Genomic DNA, 21,715 nt, shown 5'->3' with positions numbered 1-21,715 from the left:
TAGCGAACTTTTTCTTTTTGTTCAAACAATAAATGCAGGATTAAATATAGACTACAGTAAAGCCTTATAAATATTCCCCCAGCGTATTCATGGAAACAATGCAATAAATGCCGGTGATCTGCGCAAATAATTAGGAAAGCGAAATAAAGTTTAAAAGTCTAGTCTTTTCAGCAAATATTAAACTAATCAAAGAAAATGTACAACTCACAAAAACTTTCGGTGGTTGGGGCTTTTAGTACATTTTCAGTCGCCTTGGATAAATACGTCTGCTAAATAAGTACATGATCATAATAATAATTTAAGGCAACTTGTTTGCTTCATGTAGAGAGAAGGATACATCAAACTCTAAATGTGAGTTATAAATAAGCAAATTGTTTTCCTTCAGCGTCTTAAGGGGTCAGGCCGAATGATTACAGTGTATAAGATGGATGGGACTTAAGCAAATTGGGTTTTTGACTCCCATGCACCCTCAAAACACACACTTCGATCTTACAGCCTTGCTGCGCTGTACGGAAAGTACAGTATAATCATGCGACTTTTATTTGTTTATTCATTTTACCATGTAAGCGATTGGCCAGTGTTAAAATGAGGCTGTAAGATCACCACCACCTGATCACTTAACTTCGACTGATCTGCTCAAAGACATCGAGGGGAAAAAAAAAAAAAAACAGTTTATGTGCTGTCTGGAACGGTTGACGTAAGTAATTATTAACAGTTGTGTGTCACAGTAAGAGGCACCAAACCTGCGAACCGCAGAGATCAGGTAGTGCTCAGCGCTTCTTTGTCCCACGGAGACAAATCTGGATGCTTTATACATGCTCAGCCGTCTACTCCATGTTTTAGTGTAGGATGTCCAGAAAAAACAAAAAACAAAAACAAAAACAAACAAACAAACAAACAAAAAAACTATTTATATATTAGTATATATTCATATTATTTGAAAATTATACCGATAGTATTTTTCTCGTTTTAACATTAAGACTTAAATGCAAATCTATGTCAAAAAGTATAATTAACTGAAAAGTTTTTTTTTTTTTTTTTAAACATTGATCATGCTACTGGGTATTTAGTCTCAGTGCTGGTTAATTCGATCCACACTAGTCATTTCAAAGCGATCCCATACTCCCAAATAGCCACTTATAAAAACAAGCTAGTAACCTGCTATAATGTATCGGGGCGTCTACCGAAGCTGAACATGTAACTCTTGAGACAGCCAGAATTATAGTAAATAACAAAACCATGTGTTATAAAAGCAGCTTTCGGTCAGCTTCATTTTATTAGCCACAAACAATTCCATTCCAAGTGTATGCCATCTCTCTCTCTCTCTCTCTCTCTCTCTCTCTCTCTCTCTCTCTCTCTCTCTCTCTCTCACACACTTAGATCTTCTAGTTTATTTATCATTCTAGGTTTACAGTACACATAGTTAAATTATTGAACGTCATTGTTCTTGTTTCATTGGGGGTTTTTTTGTTTTGTTTTTTTTAACTGCATGAGTAGGAGACACGGTTTTAAGATCCATATCTTAATACAACGCTAATAGTTTGAAATACATTTGCTCATGTTTATTTGTTCTGCTGACTTTGGGTTATGCCTGTAAAGATGTTGTTTTACTTAACGGTAATTGTTTTTCTGTTTGAACATTTATTTTGTACTCAATTCAATTTAAAACAGCAGTGTATGCCGAGATGTTTCGAAAAAATACACATACGGTTTAATGTCAACCTAATCATAAATATAACTGGATCTTATACATTTTGTAATATAAAAAAAAAAAAAAAAAAAAAAAAAAAAAAAAAAAAATGTACAGCCAAATAAAATAAATTCGTTTAAACAGGGTATGCTGTATAAAACACACATATTAATTTAATATATTAATCGATGACTGTACATCGATGTATTTACCATAATTTCAATAAGACTTCGTCAGATCATTACTTCTGAATGTTTTGCGTTAGGTTTATGGACTTCACCAGCTAAGTGGAGTAAAGGAAGCTCCCATGTTTTCTCTACACACCGGTTATATTGCCAACATAACATTTATGAACGCATATAATGTAAAGCGATAGGGTTGTTAAACATTTCTAAGGAGGTCTGCAGCTTTTCCAAATGCATTCTATGAATACACCGTCATGCAATTACGCCACCATTTTTGATTCTGTTGGTTTAACAGAAACGTTTTAAGCTATGTCCTATTCCGTACATGGCGCCAGTCTAGGGAATTATTTCAAAAAGCATTAGCTGAGTGGAACAATAGAATACTTACAGGTAGGGCCCAGAGGCTGCACAAAACATTATGTATTATTCATTGCATTTAAAGCATTTTCTGAAAAGAACGCAAACATTGTGACCCTCAAATTATTCCTTCGAGTGATGGTAAACCACACACTGCACAAATACTACATTTATCAAATAAACCTTAGTTCACCTTGTACAACCAGTGGTTATGAGCCAATAAATAACTAGCCAGGTGTTGTACATTTTTCTTGTATCGTACAATGGCCGTCTTTGCCTGTAAGAGATGGAATAAAGCGAGCCTCGCATTTCAAAGGCAAGCTATCCCCCCCTGTATGTGATTGACTTGGTGGATGACTCTTGTGACCCTGCAAGAGAAACAATGTGGATTCGTTAATACCTTTGACAAGACATTGTACAGAAATTCACCCAAACCCTTGGCATTGTCGATTTGCAGTTTAAACAAATGTGATTTGTTTAAGTTGGCACAAAAGCGTTATATTTTTGCTACCTGCGGCTTACTGTTGCTACATTGTATCTGAGGCTGGAGACATGGAGTTTGCTCAGATCTGGGTCAGCAAAGTTAATGAGCACATCTTCACGGCTTTAACCCGAGGCTTTAAATTATAAAGAAATCAGTCAATACACAAGTGATTTGCCAGTTCACATGACACTGAGCATTCTAAATGTCAAGGCCGCCAATACTGTCCTCTAATCTTAAATCAGATTAATACGTTTATACAAATGTATTCTCATGTAGCTTAATTTAAGAAGAAAACATCCCAGCATGGGGTCCAAGCAACTTTGTAATTAAGCAAGTTGCGAGCATGATTGGGCCAAATGTATTAGGCGTTTAACAGATGTTTTGGTATTCAAAGTGAATTCACGTACATAGGCAAAGTATCAATTAAATCCATGCTGTGACGTAAATAGCTACCGAGACGAAGCAACGCCCTTTGCAAATAGAAAACAATTAGTGTAAAAGTATTGCACATTTAAAATTAGTGTATCTATTGTGTGTTTAAATGTTTAGCCAACGGCACACGACTAATTGTAAATATAGTACCAATTGTTTAACAAACTATATACTTGTTATACTCCCATCCTGTTATTACAGGTAAATACTATTTTATTAAATATATCAGAATATTTCTCCATGCACCACAAAGTGTTCAAATGTATTCCACCTGAAAATCCATTGGTGTATAACTTTCAAAATCAAGGGACTATTTCTCAATTAACTACAAACCGTTTAAATCCATTGTTGTGCATAAAGCTCTACAGCTCTATCCAATATTACCCTCTTGGGTTCTTTATCTGTTTTAAAGATTGCGTATGATGATAGAGAAACAGCTTTCATTTGTAATACCGCATTTTACCTTATGTATAGGCATACATATAGAAACAAGAAACGTAGACCTATATAAGTCATTGTATTAAAATTAACAAATATGTCAATTATTCTACTAGCTACAATTGGTTTATATTCTGATTTTTAAAATACTATTAAATAACATCTTCGCTTTATTTGCCCCTTTAAACACTCGTTTGGTGAAGTTATTTTTAGAAATCCACTTTTGTGTTGGATAGTAAATACCACTTATGATTCAATTACAACGAACTGTAATGCACATTTAAAACAAACATATAGATAATTACATGCGTTGTATTAAACTAAGCATAAACATATAATCTGGCCATTAACAGTCTGCAATCGAAAATAATGTTCCTTACCTTTAGTTTGAATTTGGGAATTAGTGAGCAGTCCAAGCTCCCCTCCGACCGTTCTCATTAGACTGTTCTTCGACCTCTGGGCAGCTCAGCGAGATGTGTATTGAGACCCAGACACCGTTGTTTGATCACGCTGAGAGACGTTCCTCCTTCAGCCATTATTATCTCCTCATTTTAACAGACTTGAGCAAGAGCATGCACTTCTCAAATAAGTAATTTAAGCCCTCGTCTTTCAGGGCGAAGTTTTTAGGAGCAATTTTATAATTTTTGTGAACATAAATTCTGTCCTCTGCTGGCGCAAAACATTTAAACGTCATTATACACGTGCAGACAGATAGTTTAGGCTATAGCAAATAATAACATAGAAATAAAAAATTACGGCATAACATATTTTGTTCATTTAAACACCCGCCAGCTTTTTGAATTTTGGGGGTATCTTTTTTTTTTGTTTGTTTGTTTGTTTTTTTCCCCGGGCTCCCCAATGGGGTTACACAACATATATCATTAGTATGTTATATATATATTATATATATATATATATATATATATATATATATATATATATATATATATATATATATATATATATATACGTATAACCAAATTATTTCCTATACCATACCTCTCTAAAAAAAAAAAAAAAAAATGTTGCTTGTCAATGTGGTGTGAAGACAACAAAAATCATACGTCAAATAAAGGTTTTTAGTATGCAATCGTTTTTGAAAATCACGTTAAAAACATATATAACGCATTTTCGGGTTATCATCTTAAGGGGAGAACACCTCTTGTGTTGTTCAACGTTTTTATGTCATTATATATATATATATATATATATATATATATATATATATATATATATATATATATATATATATATATAATTTGAAAGATTTAAAACTTACCAGAAATAAATAGAAACGTCAATTTGCAGAGGGGGCTGTAAAGCATTTTTATAATGACTAACTAAACACACGGGCTACATTTACTACACCTTGTAATCTTTATATTGCCTTCCTTAAATTATTAACGCCTCAGATCTCAGTTTAATAGTCGCTAAAATATAAATGATATCTAATCAGTCGCGATTCTTCCATAAAACGTTCAATATCAGCCATGCTTTACCTACTTTGCAAGATAATATAGATCAGAGTCCTTAACTTCTATTTTCATCTGGTTACTCAGTCGCTTTGTATGCAACTGCTCGGAGTCGCAAGAGCTGAACAATGAACCCGCCTCTGCAGCCCGTCCCGGTCCGCAAACGCCCAGATGCAGTGGATTGCTCTGTGCAAACGTCTAGCAGATAATGTTTTTTTTTTTTTTTTTTTTTGGAGTATCACTCGTTTCAATAGTCTTCACTTGTGTACTTAATGAAAAACTGCGCGGTTCCCCAGATACGTCTACCTGGTTCCAGTGCCAGAAATAACAAGCAAACCAAGCATTCTAAAGCGGATTTGTTTTTCCTTCCTATTAATATAAGCATTACAAAAGTTAATATGCATATAATAAGTATATATATATATATATATATATATATATATATATATATATATATATATATATATATATATATATATATATATATATATATATATATAACTGTAAAATGTACAGCTGATTGTTTGTGGTGTTACAAAGACGAAGAACTTAATCCAAAACAATCATTTACTATTTTGGGGAAAGTAAAAGCTACAATATTTTAGACAAAATGGCAAGGACTTCATTCTTTGTTTTGTACAAGTTTTTAGTGTTTTATTATAATAAAATTATCTTTAATACAATAGTGCGTTATCCAGCACGTGTTTTAAAGGCTCATAATATTAAATATTATTGCATTCAATATCACTGTGGATGTCCAAACCCGCCTGGCATGATCCAGAGTGACCCAGCGTTAATACTTAGGACTTAAAACATTAAATGATTTTATCTGCAAACAGCTGCAACAAACTGTAGATCAACATTATTTAAAACTTTACATGCCGCGCTTGACCTTACAGCGATCTACATATTGCTACTCAAGTGCCTGGGAATGTAATAATAACCTTTACACCGCTCTCTGTGACAAAATTGGCAAATGTGTATTGGAGATACCGATGCTTGGTCTGGGGCTAATTGAGTGTGAATTTCTATCAAACTACTGTTGTTAGGCTACATTGCTGTAAATGATATTGCATGTGCTTTTTTTATTATTAACTGTGGAATTTAATTAAGCTAGTTTTACATATTTGTGCTGACGCAGTGAAAACTGAGAGAAAAAAAAAAAATACTCCAGAATAGTTTTACAGTATATTTACTCCCATGAAATAAAACACACTATTTTATTTGTTTTTGTTGAAAAAAAAAGAAACAAAAACCTGTACCAAATATGCACAGGGTAAATTTTATATTTCATTTTGCAGAAACATTGTTGCGTCTTACTACTGGGGGTGCTACTCTAAAATTGATATTCACACAGACATTTAATAATAATAATAATAATAATAATAATAATAATAATAATAATAATAATAATAATAATAATAATGTTAGAAACATACAACTGGTGCATTAAGTATATACATTCCCTTGTTTGCAAGCAAAACACATTTCCTTTACGCTTCAACATGCTTAAAAAAACTAAACCTTGAAAACACTGTTGAGATAGTACTAGCATTTGCTTTTGAAAAATTATTTAGACATTCTGATATATACATCCTTTCAGTCATTCAGTGTCCACAATGCTGAACTTAAAAGTACCAAGCCTATCTAGGAATAAAATGGCACATCCAGATGAATTCTGCACTTGTTCTTTTGAGAAAAAAAAAAATACTTGTAGGAAGGATGCCTGTAATTAATCTGTTGCTTTTAAGTTAGATTCTCCATCTCAGGTTTTGCTCATATTCAGTGATTTAGTCTGTAGTGCCCTTTTTTAAAGTCAACTGGAGTCTCTTTTTCTCCTCATTCAGTTATGGAATTTTCGGTTTTCACACTGGCCTATCCACTGCATACTGGCAAGCACTCAGGTTAGAGGCTGGGTTCTGAACACTGGCATATCCAAAACTGGAGTGCTGTTTGGCTTTCAGTCTTAGGCTGGCCAAACTGGAGTTGCAAGTGTCCCTATATACATAAGGAGGGGTTGGCGGGGCATAAGGACAGGCTGATGTTGCCACGCCAGAATTGAGAGAAGGGTTGAGGTTATTCAAGTTATTGAGGCTGTTGAGACTGGAGCCCGGCACGCCTGTGACTGCAGAGGGTACCATGCTTGAGGACATACTCATGGACGAGATGGAGTTCGGTGGCGAGAACATTGTCTGCGACGACAGTGGGTTGACATTCATTGAGTTGAAAAAAGGGAAGCTCTTTGTGGAGAGAGAGGCCGATGTCAGACCCTTCGCGGCCCAATTATTGTAGGTGTAGCTGGGGTACATGTCTTCGTAGGGCTGCATAAGGCCATTGAATTGGGGACCGAAGCCGTTCTTGCATAGCTCTGACTGTTGGTTTCTTTCTCTCTTCCTCCACTTGGCACGACGGTTCTTGAACCATACCTAATTAGAGGAGATTACATTAGTTTAAATTAAACATCGGGAGTTCATTAAATCATTCATGTACAATGACCAGTGAATTTTAAAAGTACAGCAAAACCACATTCATTTGCATTAATTTGTAAATGAATGAATGAATATATATATATATATATATATATATATATATATATATATATATATTTATATATAATATATATATATATATATTAAAATCTTTTGTTTTAATAAATGTGAAATGCACTGTTAATTTGAGACAGTATACTAGGCTATATATAATGAATAAGCCTCGTGCAGTTTAATTCACTCATAGAATAGCGTGTATTTAACGACTGCATTTTCAATTGTTTTACACAACACAAAGTGTAACATTAAAAAAAGAAAACACGCATTTAAAAAATGTTACGTTCCCTGTTTATAGCCTAATATAATTAGCCTACAATTTAGTCGAGCTTTTATAAGAAAAGCCGTAGTCATGAACGTTGTCCTATTAAGAGTAGGCCTACTAAAAACAACACCCCGCTTAATACCTGCATTTTCATTACATGTCGGCCAGTAATAATTTACACCTGATTGATATTGTGGTGTTGTATTCTCTGTAGCGTGTTTGTTAGTTTAGACTGTGTTAAGTGAGCTCTAATGTAGTCTTTTACCCCGCCTATACACACCCTTGTCTGGTTTTAACAGGGATCCCAATACACATCTTTCTGTTGAATTGCCACTTGGCCGCCCGCCTGCAATTCCAACGTTGTGTATTCAAAGAATGCCCCGAGACAACCTGATATTTTACATAAGAAAACACCACAACAGCGCGTAATCACACATCATTAACAACGCGATTAAAAACAACCACTTGATTGTATAATCACCTAGCTGACTGAATAAATGTACGTTTGAGTAGGGATATGTTTTTATTTATTATTATTATTATTATTATTATTATTATTATTATTATTATTATTATTATTATATAGATAATATCTCATCTAGAGACCATTGATACTATCTGTTTAATTCGATTTCGATAATATATTTGTGTAGGCCTATTAAAACATTTTAGATATAGGTCTATAATTTAAAATGTTATTGGGGGGGTTGGGGTGTATAAATGTTACTGTATAAATTGCAATTTTCAGCCACGATGTTTTTACGCGCACCAAATGACTTTATTTACCCAGATCTGGGTCTAGATATTTCTATAAATTTATATGAAATAAGACTTTACGGTAAATTGGAACCTTTAAACTCAGTGTTGTTTTGCACGAAGGGTTCCCGAATTTCACATCCGGTGTGGTAACTAGGCCTATATTAAAAAAAAAAAAAAAAAAAAAAAAAAAAACACACACGGTTCTCAGTCTCATAGAGTATTTTAAATAGTCTCTGTAACACACACACACACACACACACACATATATATATATAATATATATATATATATATATATATATATATATATATATATATATATATATATATATATATATATATATATATCTGCCACACAGATCGGCACACATGGTCCATTTTAAACACACAACTACAAGTGTATGTTCACACCAGTACACATTTAATAGGGTAAATAACATAAACAATTGAATTTCTATGATAATCATAACAGTGTACTGTCCGCACCTCAATTAAAATGACCAGAATGAGGACCGCAGAATTTTTTCATTGTTTTATTTCGAAAACTGCTTAGGCCAATAAACCACTATCATGTATATTATATTAATTTGTGAAAGACGTATTATTGTTTGAATGTTCCTCCGTATTAAAATATCCATACAGACTTGATTGTAATATAGATATAAAATACTCATAATTTGTTTGTGTATCACATTCAGTGTGTACATACCCGGACTCTAGCTTCAGTTAAATTGGTCCACACTGCAATTTCCTCCCTGGTTGACATATCAGGATACCGATTCCTCTGAAATGTGGATTCCAGTTCCTGTAGCTGTTGGCTGGTAAAATGAGTCCTTTGGCGTCGTTGCCTCTTCTTTTTTGAAGGATCGTCTGCAGCAGAGTCATCGTTTTTACTCTGACTTTTTTCTTTTTCTAAAAAAGAACAAAAAAAAAAAAACGAAGAAGAACGAAACATATTACTACATTAAATCTAATCAAGTGTTGCGCTTGCCAAATCGATCAAAATATATACATATAATCAGAAATAAACTCTGGGTTTGAAGTGCCATTCATATTAACGCACTTTTATGTGACCTCCTGCCATAAATTCTGAAAACTAAAACTTACTGTGTGACTTGAGACCGTCAAACACAATCAGACTATCGCACAACAAAGGCGACCGTCTGAACCGAAATCTGCTTCATTTTATTTTTGGAATCACATCACATGAATGCAAGACTGTAGATGGGGCACTTTTTCATAGAATTGGTATGTCAAATATATAAAAAGTAGAACACCGTTTTAAGACAGGCATAATTGTTGCAATCATAACAATTTTATGTTATAGTCCAGCAACACGATAACAGTGCTTTCACTGTTGGCAAAATGAAAGCAACGTCATATTTAAATAAATAAGAAAACACATTTTCCTCCAGTGAAAGTAACGCATTTCTTAAATGTTTCGTTTAGAATTTCAAGGCTAATCCATTAGACGCCGTTTTAAAGCATATTCTTGAGTTTTACAATACTTTGGTTTTGTGAGCCAGAGGCATGCTATGACGGTGCTCTGCATTGTTAAATGCTTTTTTTTTTTTTTTTTTTTTCACTAGCTGACACCCAACTCCTACAAAGTCAAAGCTGAACCTTACCTACAGACTCTGGACTGGAGGTGTCTGAGACGGTGTGCACCTCCAGTCGGTGTTTGGGCTCACTAGATCGCTGCAAAGAAGCCATTGCCAGTGTGGTATGATGAGGAGATGTGAGTTTATTCCCGGATAGTTGTTCCAAATTCAGTGGATCTTTCGTAGAGTTCATCGATGAACAAACAAAAGACCCGGTGGTATAATCAGATTACCTTCCTTAATGCCAACGCACACCGTCCAAAGGGAAAAACTGTGGTATCAAGAGTTTCGCGGTGGAGCTCTTCCAGTAGCGTTCACAGCTCTGCTTAACTGACTCAAGATGTCTTAATTTAAAGCCCTGCTGGCATTATCGGTATCTGAAGAAAATAACGATTAATTTAAAAGAAGCTGAAGCAAACAAAATAAAATAAATATCCTGGCTGACACTGTATTTGTGCAATACTATAGTGTCAGAGTGACAGGGACAGGTAGATGATATTATATCCACAAGCACCCACTAATGCGCTGTTCAGTTCAGCTGCTCCCTGTTTGCCTTCAGTTTAACAGAGCTACCTTTCTAGAGCCAGACGTCACTAAGCACCTCCCACTCCTTGACAGACGCGTAAGGAATTCAGAAATGACGTTTTCCCTGACCAACCAGACCTAAGACGAATAAGAAAACCTGCCAATGGCTTTCCCCCGGGGAAGTGCCTATGTTCTGCTTAATATAATCCATTAACCGTGCGTATTGAACCCATACCGTCCCACAATGCAACAAAAACATTTTCGGTGCACAAATATGAGATCTATTCAATTTCAGTTTTCCTCAAAACCCACATATTTTACAAACAAGAAAGGACTACCATCATTGGGAATATTTCAACACTTAAAAAAAAAAAAAAAAAGTATTTACATTAAAAATAAACATTGCATCTCCAGGCTACTGAAAAAGCACAGTGAAAACCGATTTTATTCAGAATGGGACAAGCGCCATTTTTGTTTTATCTATAAACATACTTGACAGGCTACTGTACATGCTAGCATGCTGTCACATCACATCTGCTGTTACGCTATTTGTAGTAGACTGCTATATGCAAAACAGGCCAGTTACACTAATAGCCTTTTATACTACCAGTACACGTACACACACACACACACACACACACACACACACACACACACACACACACACACACACACATTATAGTTCATGGGGATAACTAGAGATTTTGTGAATGCTCGGGTTTATTCACAAAATATGATCAGAAACTAAAGAAACAAATAAGAAATCTAATAAATAAAGGTAAATACATTTGTCTTTAATTTTCAGACTTCCGTTTTTGTAGTAGCCTAGTATAACATCTGAAACGTACAGCTGTTAAGAACTGTCTGTTAAGAATTTCTTGTAAAACAAGCAAAAGGTCATCTATACGCATAGGCCCATTTTTTGAAAAAATAAAAAAAAAAAAAAAAAAAATAAAGGGTTATACGGTCTTAGCCTTATCTTCCAAGATTATGACGAAAGCCTCTTATTACTACATTGTAAAACTATTGTTTAAGAGTTGAACATACACCTTAAGCAGTGTATTTTAACACATGTCAGTATTTATAAACTGTAATTTAAAATGTCTGAGTGTAAAGTATATTCTCTAACAGTTAAAATAAACATTACGATAGGTCTCCTATGTTTAATTCCTGTTTATAAGATGTGAGCTAAATCTTAAACATTTGGTTTTACAGTTATTTCCTTATAATGTTGAGCTGATGAAGACACCCATGCAGATTGCTAAAATGACATGTTGGTCTGATAAAAGGAATACACCTTGTTTGTTTTTGTGTTTGTGTGTTTGTTTTTTTGACCAATGCGGTATTTGTTCTATGCGTCAAGACCTCTTGTCAACAATGGCCATGGACACGAGCTTCATAATAAATAGCGAAAAGTCATCTTCACAATTTAGTATATTTATTCAGTAAACCTCTTAAAATATGATTTAATTTTAATGCCAATTAGAATACCCTGCTTTCTGTTTAAAAAATATTATCGACCATATTGATTAGACATCGGAACTATACGCAATGTTCATCTGAATGCAATTTTTAGAATTGAAAGCGACTAAATCAGGATTAAAAAAAAAATAAAAAATCAAATAATAATCTAGGACAAAGTCTTCGCCTGGATTATATTATATTCCCAATAGGTTATTCCATAACAATGCATATGTGAAGGCGTAGATTCAGATTTCAAATTTAGCATTTTATATACAAATAAGGTATATACATGTAAAGTAAATTAATATTTTCTAACCCCGGCCTGCACGCTTATATTAACGCTACCCATAACAACAGAAAACATCGACAAACTAGGCTTCATGTATTTAGTCTGTTAGTGGCAAGCGCTTAATTAATTTACATTCGGCTCATTATCTGCTATTTAAATGACGTATTTTATCCCACAGATTTGGCAGAGTATCTCTCCTTCAGACCCCACAGCGTTTCGATTGAGACAATGCTCTTACATTTGTAGTGGTTTTTAATCTGATAAGACTCTAATTTGGTTAAGTCTTTTTAAACAGGCGGTTTAAAGGAGTTCTAGCAGTTTTTTTCATTGAATTTTCTGTAATTCCCCCAAGATCATAAAAAATAAACTCAAAGTAAATATTTCCTTCCTAACATTTTAGCAGCTGACCTGCAAGTCAAGTGAATCAAGTGCCTTCTTAAAAAGACACCGCTGCATTCAATTTTGTAGCTGAGGTCCATTTTTGGCTCTGTATATTTGTTCATTGATATAGGCAAGTATTCTGCTCAACCAACCCGCTGCCGTACGTTTTTGCACCCAGTCTTCACATGAAATCATATATTCATATCTGCCTACAGCTAGTCACACCCGAGATAATGAATAAAGACATTCAAGAAACCCACCAACTCATGTTCATTTAGAAAAAAAAAAATGAAACAGAATGAACGTAGGCCTGCTGTAATTCTAAACGCTATATGATTTAAATGGTCTGGATGTGTTTAGATTGTATTAACTGATGGTATGCACTTTTAGCTAAAACAATATAGCATGATATTAACACAGTTTAGTGTCATAAACTGTTGGGCTACTCTTAAATACATTTTTATGGATTAGCGAAACTATTTTACAAATATATAATAAATGTAAATATTTATATCATCCTTTTTTGAACATGTAAAATATTAAGAGAACGTCAGTTAAAATATGTATTGATCTTAACAATGAATGAGCCAAGTAATTGATTTGGTCATTGTTTAGTTGAGTGGTCTGAATAACTGCAGGGTAAATTAAACTGTGGTTTTTGGAGGGTTTTCAATTTGCTGAATAGGTTTAATAACCAATAGAATCCGTAAAGTATGTATACAGCTTTAAAATACATAATATTCACCAATAGGCCTAAGTATAAATTCCTTATTTCACATCTTAAAATTAATATAAACAACTGTTACACAAAGCCTTGTTGACATTGTTATGTTAATTCCAATAGCAACTAGATGTATACAAGCTGACGAGATTTCTATTCTTTCTAGTTATTATTTTTACGAAAAAGGCTGGAAAATGAATTTAACATCTTCTATTAATATTTTATTTCTGCAATTAAAAATATACAAAGCAATGATACAGATGTTTAACAGTATAATCTAAATACAATGTGTGTTTGTGCTTTACAAAAGCAAATTGATAAATATGCACAAAATACAGGAATAAATGCCATGTATTTAGTATATAATAAACGCTATGTGAACCCGTTGTGTTATTCTTTTACATTTTCCATAGTTCTTTAAGACGGGACTTCCCCGTCATTAGAATATTATAAACGGCCACTCTCACATGTCTAATATACATGCTCTCATGCATGCTCGATTGATACTAATACTTTATTGATTTAATCCTATGAAAACTCTTGATATACACCTCACTTACAGGCTTTTCGGACAAAGAGAGCTGACTAATATAACCTGGCGGGTAATGTCTTGCTCTTCAGTTTAGATGGTAGCTCAGTAATTGTTTTAAAAACAGGATACTTTCTAGTTCTGTTCAGAAATGTTGTGTCTCTTAATCCAAATGTGAACTGAAATGTTGTTTGGACTTCAACCATGTATTTTCCCCTTTTAATTTAGTATCCAATTCAATGATCCTTCAGCGGGGGGAAATCAATTTAAGGAAATTATTTATTTGTATTCGATTATCATGGATAATGAATCAAAATAAAACAACGTATCCCTATATTCCATCCATCTATCTATCTATCTATCTATCTATCTATCTATCTATCTATCTATCTATCTATCTATCTATCTATCTATCTATTATTATTATTATTATTATTATTATTATAATAATAATATATAATAATATAATAATAATAATATAATATATGAACTTGATTTAATTCACCGATTTAAAGATATGTCTCTTGGAGGATTTTTTTAAAATTTTAAATAAGATTGTTGTAACCTGGGTTACATGTCTAGCCGCGCTTTCCATTTTATATCTCGCCCTGCAAAACATGAAAACATAGGGGCGCCTTGTATCGTATAGATCACTTAGGTATAAGGTAAAGACAGCAGCAACCCATTTAGTTTGATTAAAACTCTGCCAGTCCTTTCCCAAGCATTGTGGTAGCTAACATACAGCATTAGTTGTCATGGTTACCGTAAATCGCATAATTCTAAAAAATACCCACCTATAATCTGAGATGAAGCTTTTATTTCCCTAGCGAAATTACATTTAAAAGGATGTCAGCTGACAAAACAGCCTCATTATGGTACTCTAGGCATGGTATTACCTTCAGTGATTCTATGAAATATGCGTTAAAAGTATTTTGTGTTTTGTGAAAGAAAGAAAAAAAAAAAACAGTTTGAGAAGACTGTAAACTTGATTCATAGCACTAACTAAACGTACGGGATGTGAAGCAGTTTGTTTAATAAGTTACTTGAAATGACCTGCAGAATGTACAAAAACACGTTTTTGAAGCATCAGGATTGTACAGAGTCTGTTTTGGTAGACTCTCCAGTCAGTGTTGTTTTCTTGTAGGCTTGTTGTCTTTCCCTATCTTGGATTACTGGGTATTCTCCAAGATGAAGAGCCATTAATTACTCATTCAGTCAATACTAGGAAGACGACAGGGCTTTTTTTTTTTTTACATAGGATTAAGAAGACATCAAATTGTTCCATTAGTATATTCCTCCTCACGAATAAGCTTTCATTATACATTTAGTTTTCCCTGGAGTCAATCTAACAACTGCCGCATATATTACACACAAGATGTGGAAAATAACAGATCAACAGTAAACAACTCTCTAAGTTTGGGCGGCTGTATTTTTATTTTGTCTTTATTTCACATCAAGACGACTTTTTAAATTGAGCCGACCATTCAATAACTGTATGTGTTTTATGTATGTTTTCTCCGCCGGTAAAATAGTGTCTAAAACATGTTTTTGAAAAAAAGAAAGATACTACACATGTACTCATATACACGTTAGATAACACGAATCAAACCGTTTTGTTTTGAAGGCATAGTATTTTATGAATGATAAACTCATTCGATAACATCGTTACACCTGTCCAGTTCTTCCTGCCTTCGTATTACACGAAGTGAACCCATTAAATACAAATAGGAACCCTCCCATTAATAGATGGGGCAATTTAACACTGCCCCATACCCTTTCTGCTCCGGATTACTTGTAACAATGTCTTAAAGATCTAACGGGTTGTGTCATAAAAACAAACCGGATAAAGTTACACGAAATAGTAAGGTTGTAATTTTGGTATTGCTTCATTTTAAACAATGGTCTTTAAAATGTAAATATGCTATCTGTCTTCTAATTGTAGCTAAAGTTAATCATTACACACATACATGCAATACAATGGTTGCAAAGACGGCTGACCATGTCTTCAGAGGTTTAAGATCAAAGCAGAAAAAAATACAGTAGACTCATTTAATATTTGAATATACCGGATTCCTGTTCTGTACCAGAATTGGCAAAGATAAGGTTTGTATGACAACTAAATTACTAAGCATGTGTGTGCGAATTATATGTATAGATACATACTGCTGATTGATTATTATATTTTTTCGCTATATTGGGAAGTTCAGTTAATCTTTCCCATTGACGTATTATTTTTATTATAGTGTGTATCCTCATAATTTATTCCTTACCAAAGCACACAACCCTATAGTTGTCCAGTGAACGCCACACATCCGTGCAACTCGCTTGTGCTCGTTAACACACAACGACCATAAAACAACAACAACAACAACAACAACAATAATAATAATATAGACAAAGAAGTGGTGTAAAAGATTCAAACTATTTTAATTCACCTTTCAAGGTCAGGGTTTTTTAAATCCGTTATGGATAATTATGATTAAATATATATTCTCAGTTATGGGGAACAATGTATTTTATTTACATGAATGTATGTTATATAATGTATATATTTCTGCATTTAGTACAAACAGTTCGACTATGCCATTTTCATGCGGTATAAATTCTGTATTTGACGTCCTAATTCTAATTAAAGATAGATTATTCGTTGTGAAATTATCAGCATCTGGATTAACATTTGGCGTGTACAACAGTTTTCACTGAATGCAATAATGTGCACTAACTGAAGAACAAAATACAAAAATAACATATCACGTATCATCCAAACTTGCTTGCCTAAGTGTGTAGACCACAAAAATGAATCCAGAGTACAGTTTGAAAACAAAAACACCAGTTAAAATGTAGTCAGAAACACTCCCATAGAGATTTGCAAATTTCATGTACCATCCCCTTGCAACCAGTAGAGGTCATTCTAATACAATTTAAAGCATCCTACATTTGCTAAAACGAAACGATCAAATGAAACGCTTGACATCAGCAGGCCATTGTAATACAAGGGTGCGTGTAAAAAAAGAGAAATTCAGATGATGCCCAAACGAACTGTCTTCGTTATAAAGAAAAGAAAAAAGAAATCGAAAGCAACAAACAGAAGAGCTGGTAGCACTCAATATTCCTACCGTTTGTAACTTGGTGCTGCCTTGCACATTTGTTGTCTTTTCTGCCGCTTGATGCTTCGCTAGCTGTTAATTCAGATTTCTTTAGATCCGAGTCTTTTGGGAACATGCTTTCCACAGTGGAAGATTGTACCCCTGATAAGAGAGTGCAGATAAATAAACATCCATGTTGAAACTTTATAACCAATTGCACATGTAGATTGTGGCACACCACAAGCTGATACTTTTATTTTAGGAAAATACAAGCAGTAGAAAACAAGTATGTATTTAATTCTCTGCTCTCACAAAATGAACATTTATTTCCGACCAAATGTGTTTTGTTCACACACATATTGCAAAACACTGTATTATCCTTTACTTACCCAACTGGACACACGTAGATACGAGCTTGCGGCAATTAGAATTCATTTTCTGATCAGCACTTCTACAAAAGAATAAACTAATATGAGATCCAGATCCAGGTAATGGCGTTGCATGCTGACTAATTGTAGCAATCAAACAAAATAAAATAAATAAATAAATAAACAAAAAACAAAACAACAACAACAAAAAAAAAAAAGTTAACATTTTTCTCACAAAAAGTGTAACATACAAACATTTACTAGAACTATATATATATATATATATATATATATATATATATATATATATATATATATATATAATATATATGATAATAAATTATATGAAAAATAAAAAAGCTTAAACACTTACATGGGCCACTTGTTAGAAATAACGGGGCTTTTATATATTTGACAGCAAAAGTGCCAAATAACTAAATGCAAACATCTGAAATGAATACACAGAAATACCTGGCCTTCTTGAAAAATTGGAATGAAACTATAAAATACAGTTTTAAATGTTCAAATATTTTGGGAGTAAGGTTTTTATTTATTTATTTATTTTAATTTTGTACGCATGCATTATACAGTATATATTCATTTATGAACAACCCTTTGTACGTTACTGTATTTTACCATTCCATCTGATAAGAGTCATTCTTCGGTTGTCCACAATAATTTTACGAAAAACAAAAAAAGTTGGTTGTTATTGAACTCCTGCATAAGTGGAAAGCCTAAATTGTTTGTTGGTTCAAATCTGTTTTACTGTTGACAACAGAAGGTTTGCTGTGATTAATAGGTGTATTGTGAAGCTAGGGACTGCGGCTTGGCTTGGTCCTCTGTTGTGCGAAAGAGCAGCAGTTTGGCTGGTCCAGGTTTAGCGATTCTGCAGTAGAATCACAGGATTAGTGTCTGATTGAGATATATCTTGGTGGGATATTACAAAATTCATTATCACAGCTCTATACTAACTCGATATGAAGTAACACAGATGGGATTTTATATAGTCCAGGCTTCAAATGTTTGCTTATGATAATGTTAGATGGAAATGTGCATGTTATCATGCTGGTGATCGTTTTTCTTTCTTTTTTATTCTTTTTGTTCCTATGTCGCTGCAGTGTGCGTATAACTACAATCTTGTTTTTTTTTTTTTTAAACAGACCAAGGTCTAAGGGGTGCACACTATTCGATACTCCCCGCGTGTAATATACAATGGTATAACCCTATATAATATACAATGAATAACTTGTCATTAATAATGCGATACCCTGTGCTTAATAACACCAAAATAATAACAACATGAACACAATGTTCTTGTGATATTGCCATTTTATTACATAATATACCATCAATATTACCGCCTGAAAGTGACTGAGATGCTAACATTTTAGGTTAGGTCCGTACCTTGTAGATGCCGTTATTATTATTATTATTATTATTATTATTATTATTATTATTATTATTATTATTATTATTATTATTATATAAATGGTATCCAACAAACTATTATCCCATTTTGGTATTGCTATATTTTACACTGTAATGTTTTAAAAATCAAACATTCAAAATAGATTCTAAAATGTATTTATAATCGTTCCATACGATTTATGCTTTTAATTCAATTTGGTTTTACTGTGTATTTTCTCGGCATAGTGTGTAAGTCTGCACTTGATACAATAATCCAAAAGATTAAATATATTTATAAACGTATGTCTACTTTCATTCCAGTTGTTATTCAATCATCGAAGTTGTATATACATTGTGTCTGCACAGCGCCGCTTGTAAGACAACCGAACCGCATTTGGATCATCTAATAACATGTCTTTACACTGCAGTTTAGCAGAGGACTTAGTTTGTCGTTACATTTCCATCAAATATTAGAATAAAAAAGGACGATTAGAAACTGTAAAAAAAATAAATAAATAAATAGAAGATTTGTGAACAAGTCAATCAATGTACGCATAAGCAACTGATAAACCATATATTTAATTAATCCATTTGCAGACTTTGGAAAACGTGTGTTCACCTGAGTGTAATGCAATTGGTATTTTAGTGAGCTATTGTTATTGTACACATTATAATAACATTTTTAAAAAACACAAATTAAAGAACACTACAACACGTTTAAAAAAAACGTTTGAAGACGTTTGAATGATATAGGTCTATTGACAATGTACAACATGTGCATTGAATTGATAAACAAACACATCTCTACATGCATAGCCACTGTATCCCATTAAAATACCATTCCATTTCTGAAACCATTTCAATAAAGTGCTACATTAGCTTCTCCTATTGCTTATACTGTTTTGCATATACCCTGAAAAAAATTATAAGTTGGGTTTTAGAAGAACGCCACAATTTTTTTTTTGATGCAGAAAACAAAAACAAACAAAAACAAACAAACAAAAAAAAACACCATATCCAAGATGGTGAAAAATTTTTGACAGTGTATTACTATTATGATGTTTAATATTGTTGGTGATTGAACGATAACTGTCAGGACATCAGCAGTGTGTGTATATATATATATATATATATATATATATTTATATATCTATATATAAATATAGATATATATTATATAAATATATACTATATATTATATAACACATGTCTAAGAACTAAATATTAAAATAAAATAAAATAAAGGCCTACCTTGTAATGCCCAGTCACCTGATAATATATAATTGTATTCTAATTATTATTCACAGCGCAGTGTTTTTTTTTTTTGAGAAACGAACTATTACTTTTTTTTGTTTGTTTGTTTGATTACTAAATAACAAACGCAAGAAACTGCAAAGTAAGAAGATTGGGGGATGGTACAAAGAGATCGCATCCTCTTTACTTCCAATACTGTAACTGTGTTTTACACCCAGCGCCTTGATCTGTTATAAACAATCCCCACCCCCATATAAACAATCACTTATCTGCTGCTTTTTTTATAAATGTAACAGTGGTGCAATAGAGATCACGGTTGAAAATCATACCCCGTGAAGGTTTTTTAAGAGTGGAACGAATTACTTGACTTGCATTATCTCACACGCAGTGAGGATGGCCTCTGCACTTACCAGCTATGGCGCTTATTTTTTGCTCGTCTTATTCGTGCTGAGAATTTTGGGGGAAAACAAATCCAAAGCGGTACCAGTATACGGCGTCAGAGATACGAGTACATCAAAATGTTAGTTCCAAACATACAAGTAAACTTCCGCTCGATTCCTAGGTCTTTTGATTCTCAGACGATCTCTCTCAATCTCGGCCTCCACTAGGAAAGACGTGACGTCAAGAGAGATTCCAATACACCTCTGGTTGCAACAGAATTAGAAAGAGACTGAACCTGACATAGCTGGAGTCGCTCCATCAGTCAGATCATTTCCATCCCCTGGACTAAGTCTTTTAACTGTTGCAGCTTTAATTTCACACTTTATTTTAGCTTATTATTTGCTCAAAACAACAATGCTGTTATGACGGCTATAAATGTTGCTGATTATAAGTCTGACAATCATAAGCACTGCATAATTTTGTTCTTTTATTTAAGGGAAAAATAAATGTCATTATAAAGGAGCTACAACGTACGTCTCACCGTGCAAAACAAACTTTGTGTAATACATATAATATTATAGTATATAATAATAATAATATATATTTTAGATAATAATAATATTAATAATAATATGGTATTATTTACAATCACCATAATAAATGTTATTTGAACAAACTCTCATAATTACTAGGTGTGCAAAGTATTGTAATCCTATAACAAGTATAACTTTTGTTTTAAAATTATTGTATTTTTTTAACCATAAATTTACTTGTGTACAACACACCCACACGCGCGCGCACACGCACACACACACACACACACACACACACACACACACACACACACACACACACCATTATGATATGATACTATGAATAATACTACTATATATATATCTAATATATATATATATATATATATATATATATATATATATATATATATGCGGCATAATATATATTATAAAATATATAATATATATATATAATATTAAGTGAAGTTAAAACTTTGTATAAACCCCGATAACAGTGGACTGTCAAATCAGTCAACTGGAGAAACGCTTCATTTGTTTTTACTGGCC

The 21,715-nt window shown here is 33.1% G+C and overlaps 1 protein-coding gene across 2 annotated transcripts; it reads right to left on the bottom strand.

Annotated features, from left to right (window-relative positions):
* Positions 1 to 6,482: 6,482 nt before the first annotated feature.
* Positions 6,483 to 20,880, bottom strand: LOC121295603 (pituitary homeobox 2). 2 transcript variants are annotated; one of them, XM_041220461.1, is made up of 5 exons: positions 20,663 to 20,880; positions 17,613 to 17,674; positions 17,254 to 17,385; positions 9,337 to 9,539; positions 6,483 to 7,484 (listed from the first exon to the last, which is right to left on the bottom strand). In XM_041220461.1, exons 2-5 carry the CDS (start codon positions 17,656 to 17,658, stop codon positions 6,924 to 6,926), a joined length of 942 nt encoding a protein of 313 aa, XP_041076395.1. In that variant the 5' UTR covers positions 17,659 to 17,674; positions 20,663 to 20,880; the 3' UTR covers positions 6,483 to 6,923. The 2 variants fall into 2 exon arrangements, with proteins under 2 accessions (XP_041076395.1, XP_041076405.1); XM_041220471.1 differs by lacking the exons at positions 17,254 to 17,385; positions 17,613 to 17,674; positions 20,663 to 20,880 and adding an exon at positions 10,256 to 10,791.
* Positions 20,881 to 21,715: the final 835 nt, after the last annotated feature.

The sequence above is a fragment of the Polyodon spathula genome, chromosome 2, assembly GCF_017654505.1.
Source record: "Polyodon spathula isolate WHYD16114869_AA chromosome 2, ASM1765450v1, whole genome shotgun sequence".
Taxonomy (NCBI): domain Eukaryota; kingdom Metazoa; phylum Chordata; class Actinopteri; order Acipenseriformes; family Polyodontidae; genus Polyodon; species Polyodon spathula.
Note: the sequence above shows the minus strand (reverse complement) of the source record. Positions and strands in the feature narration are given on the sequence as shown.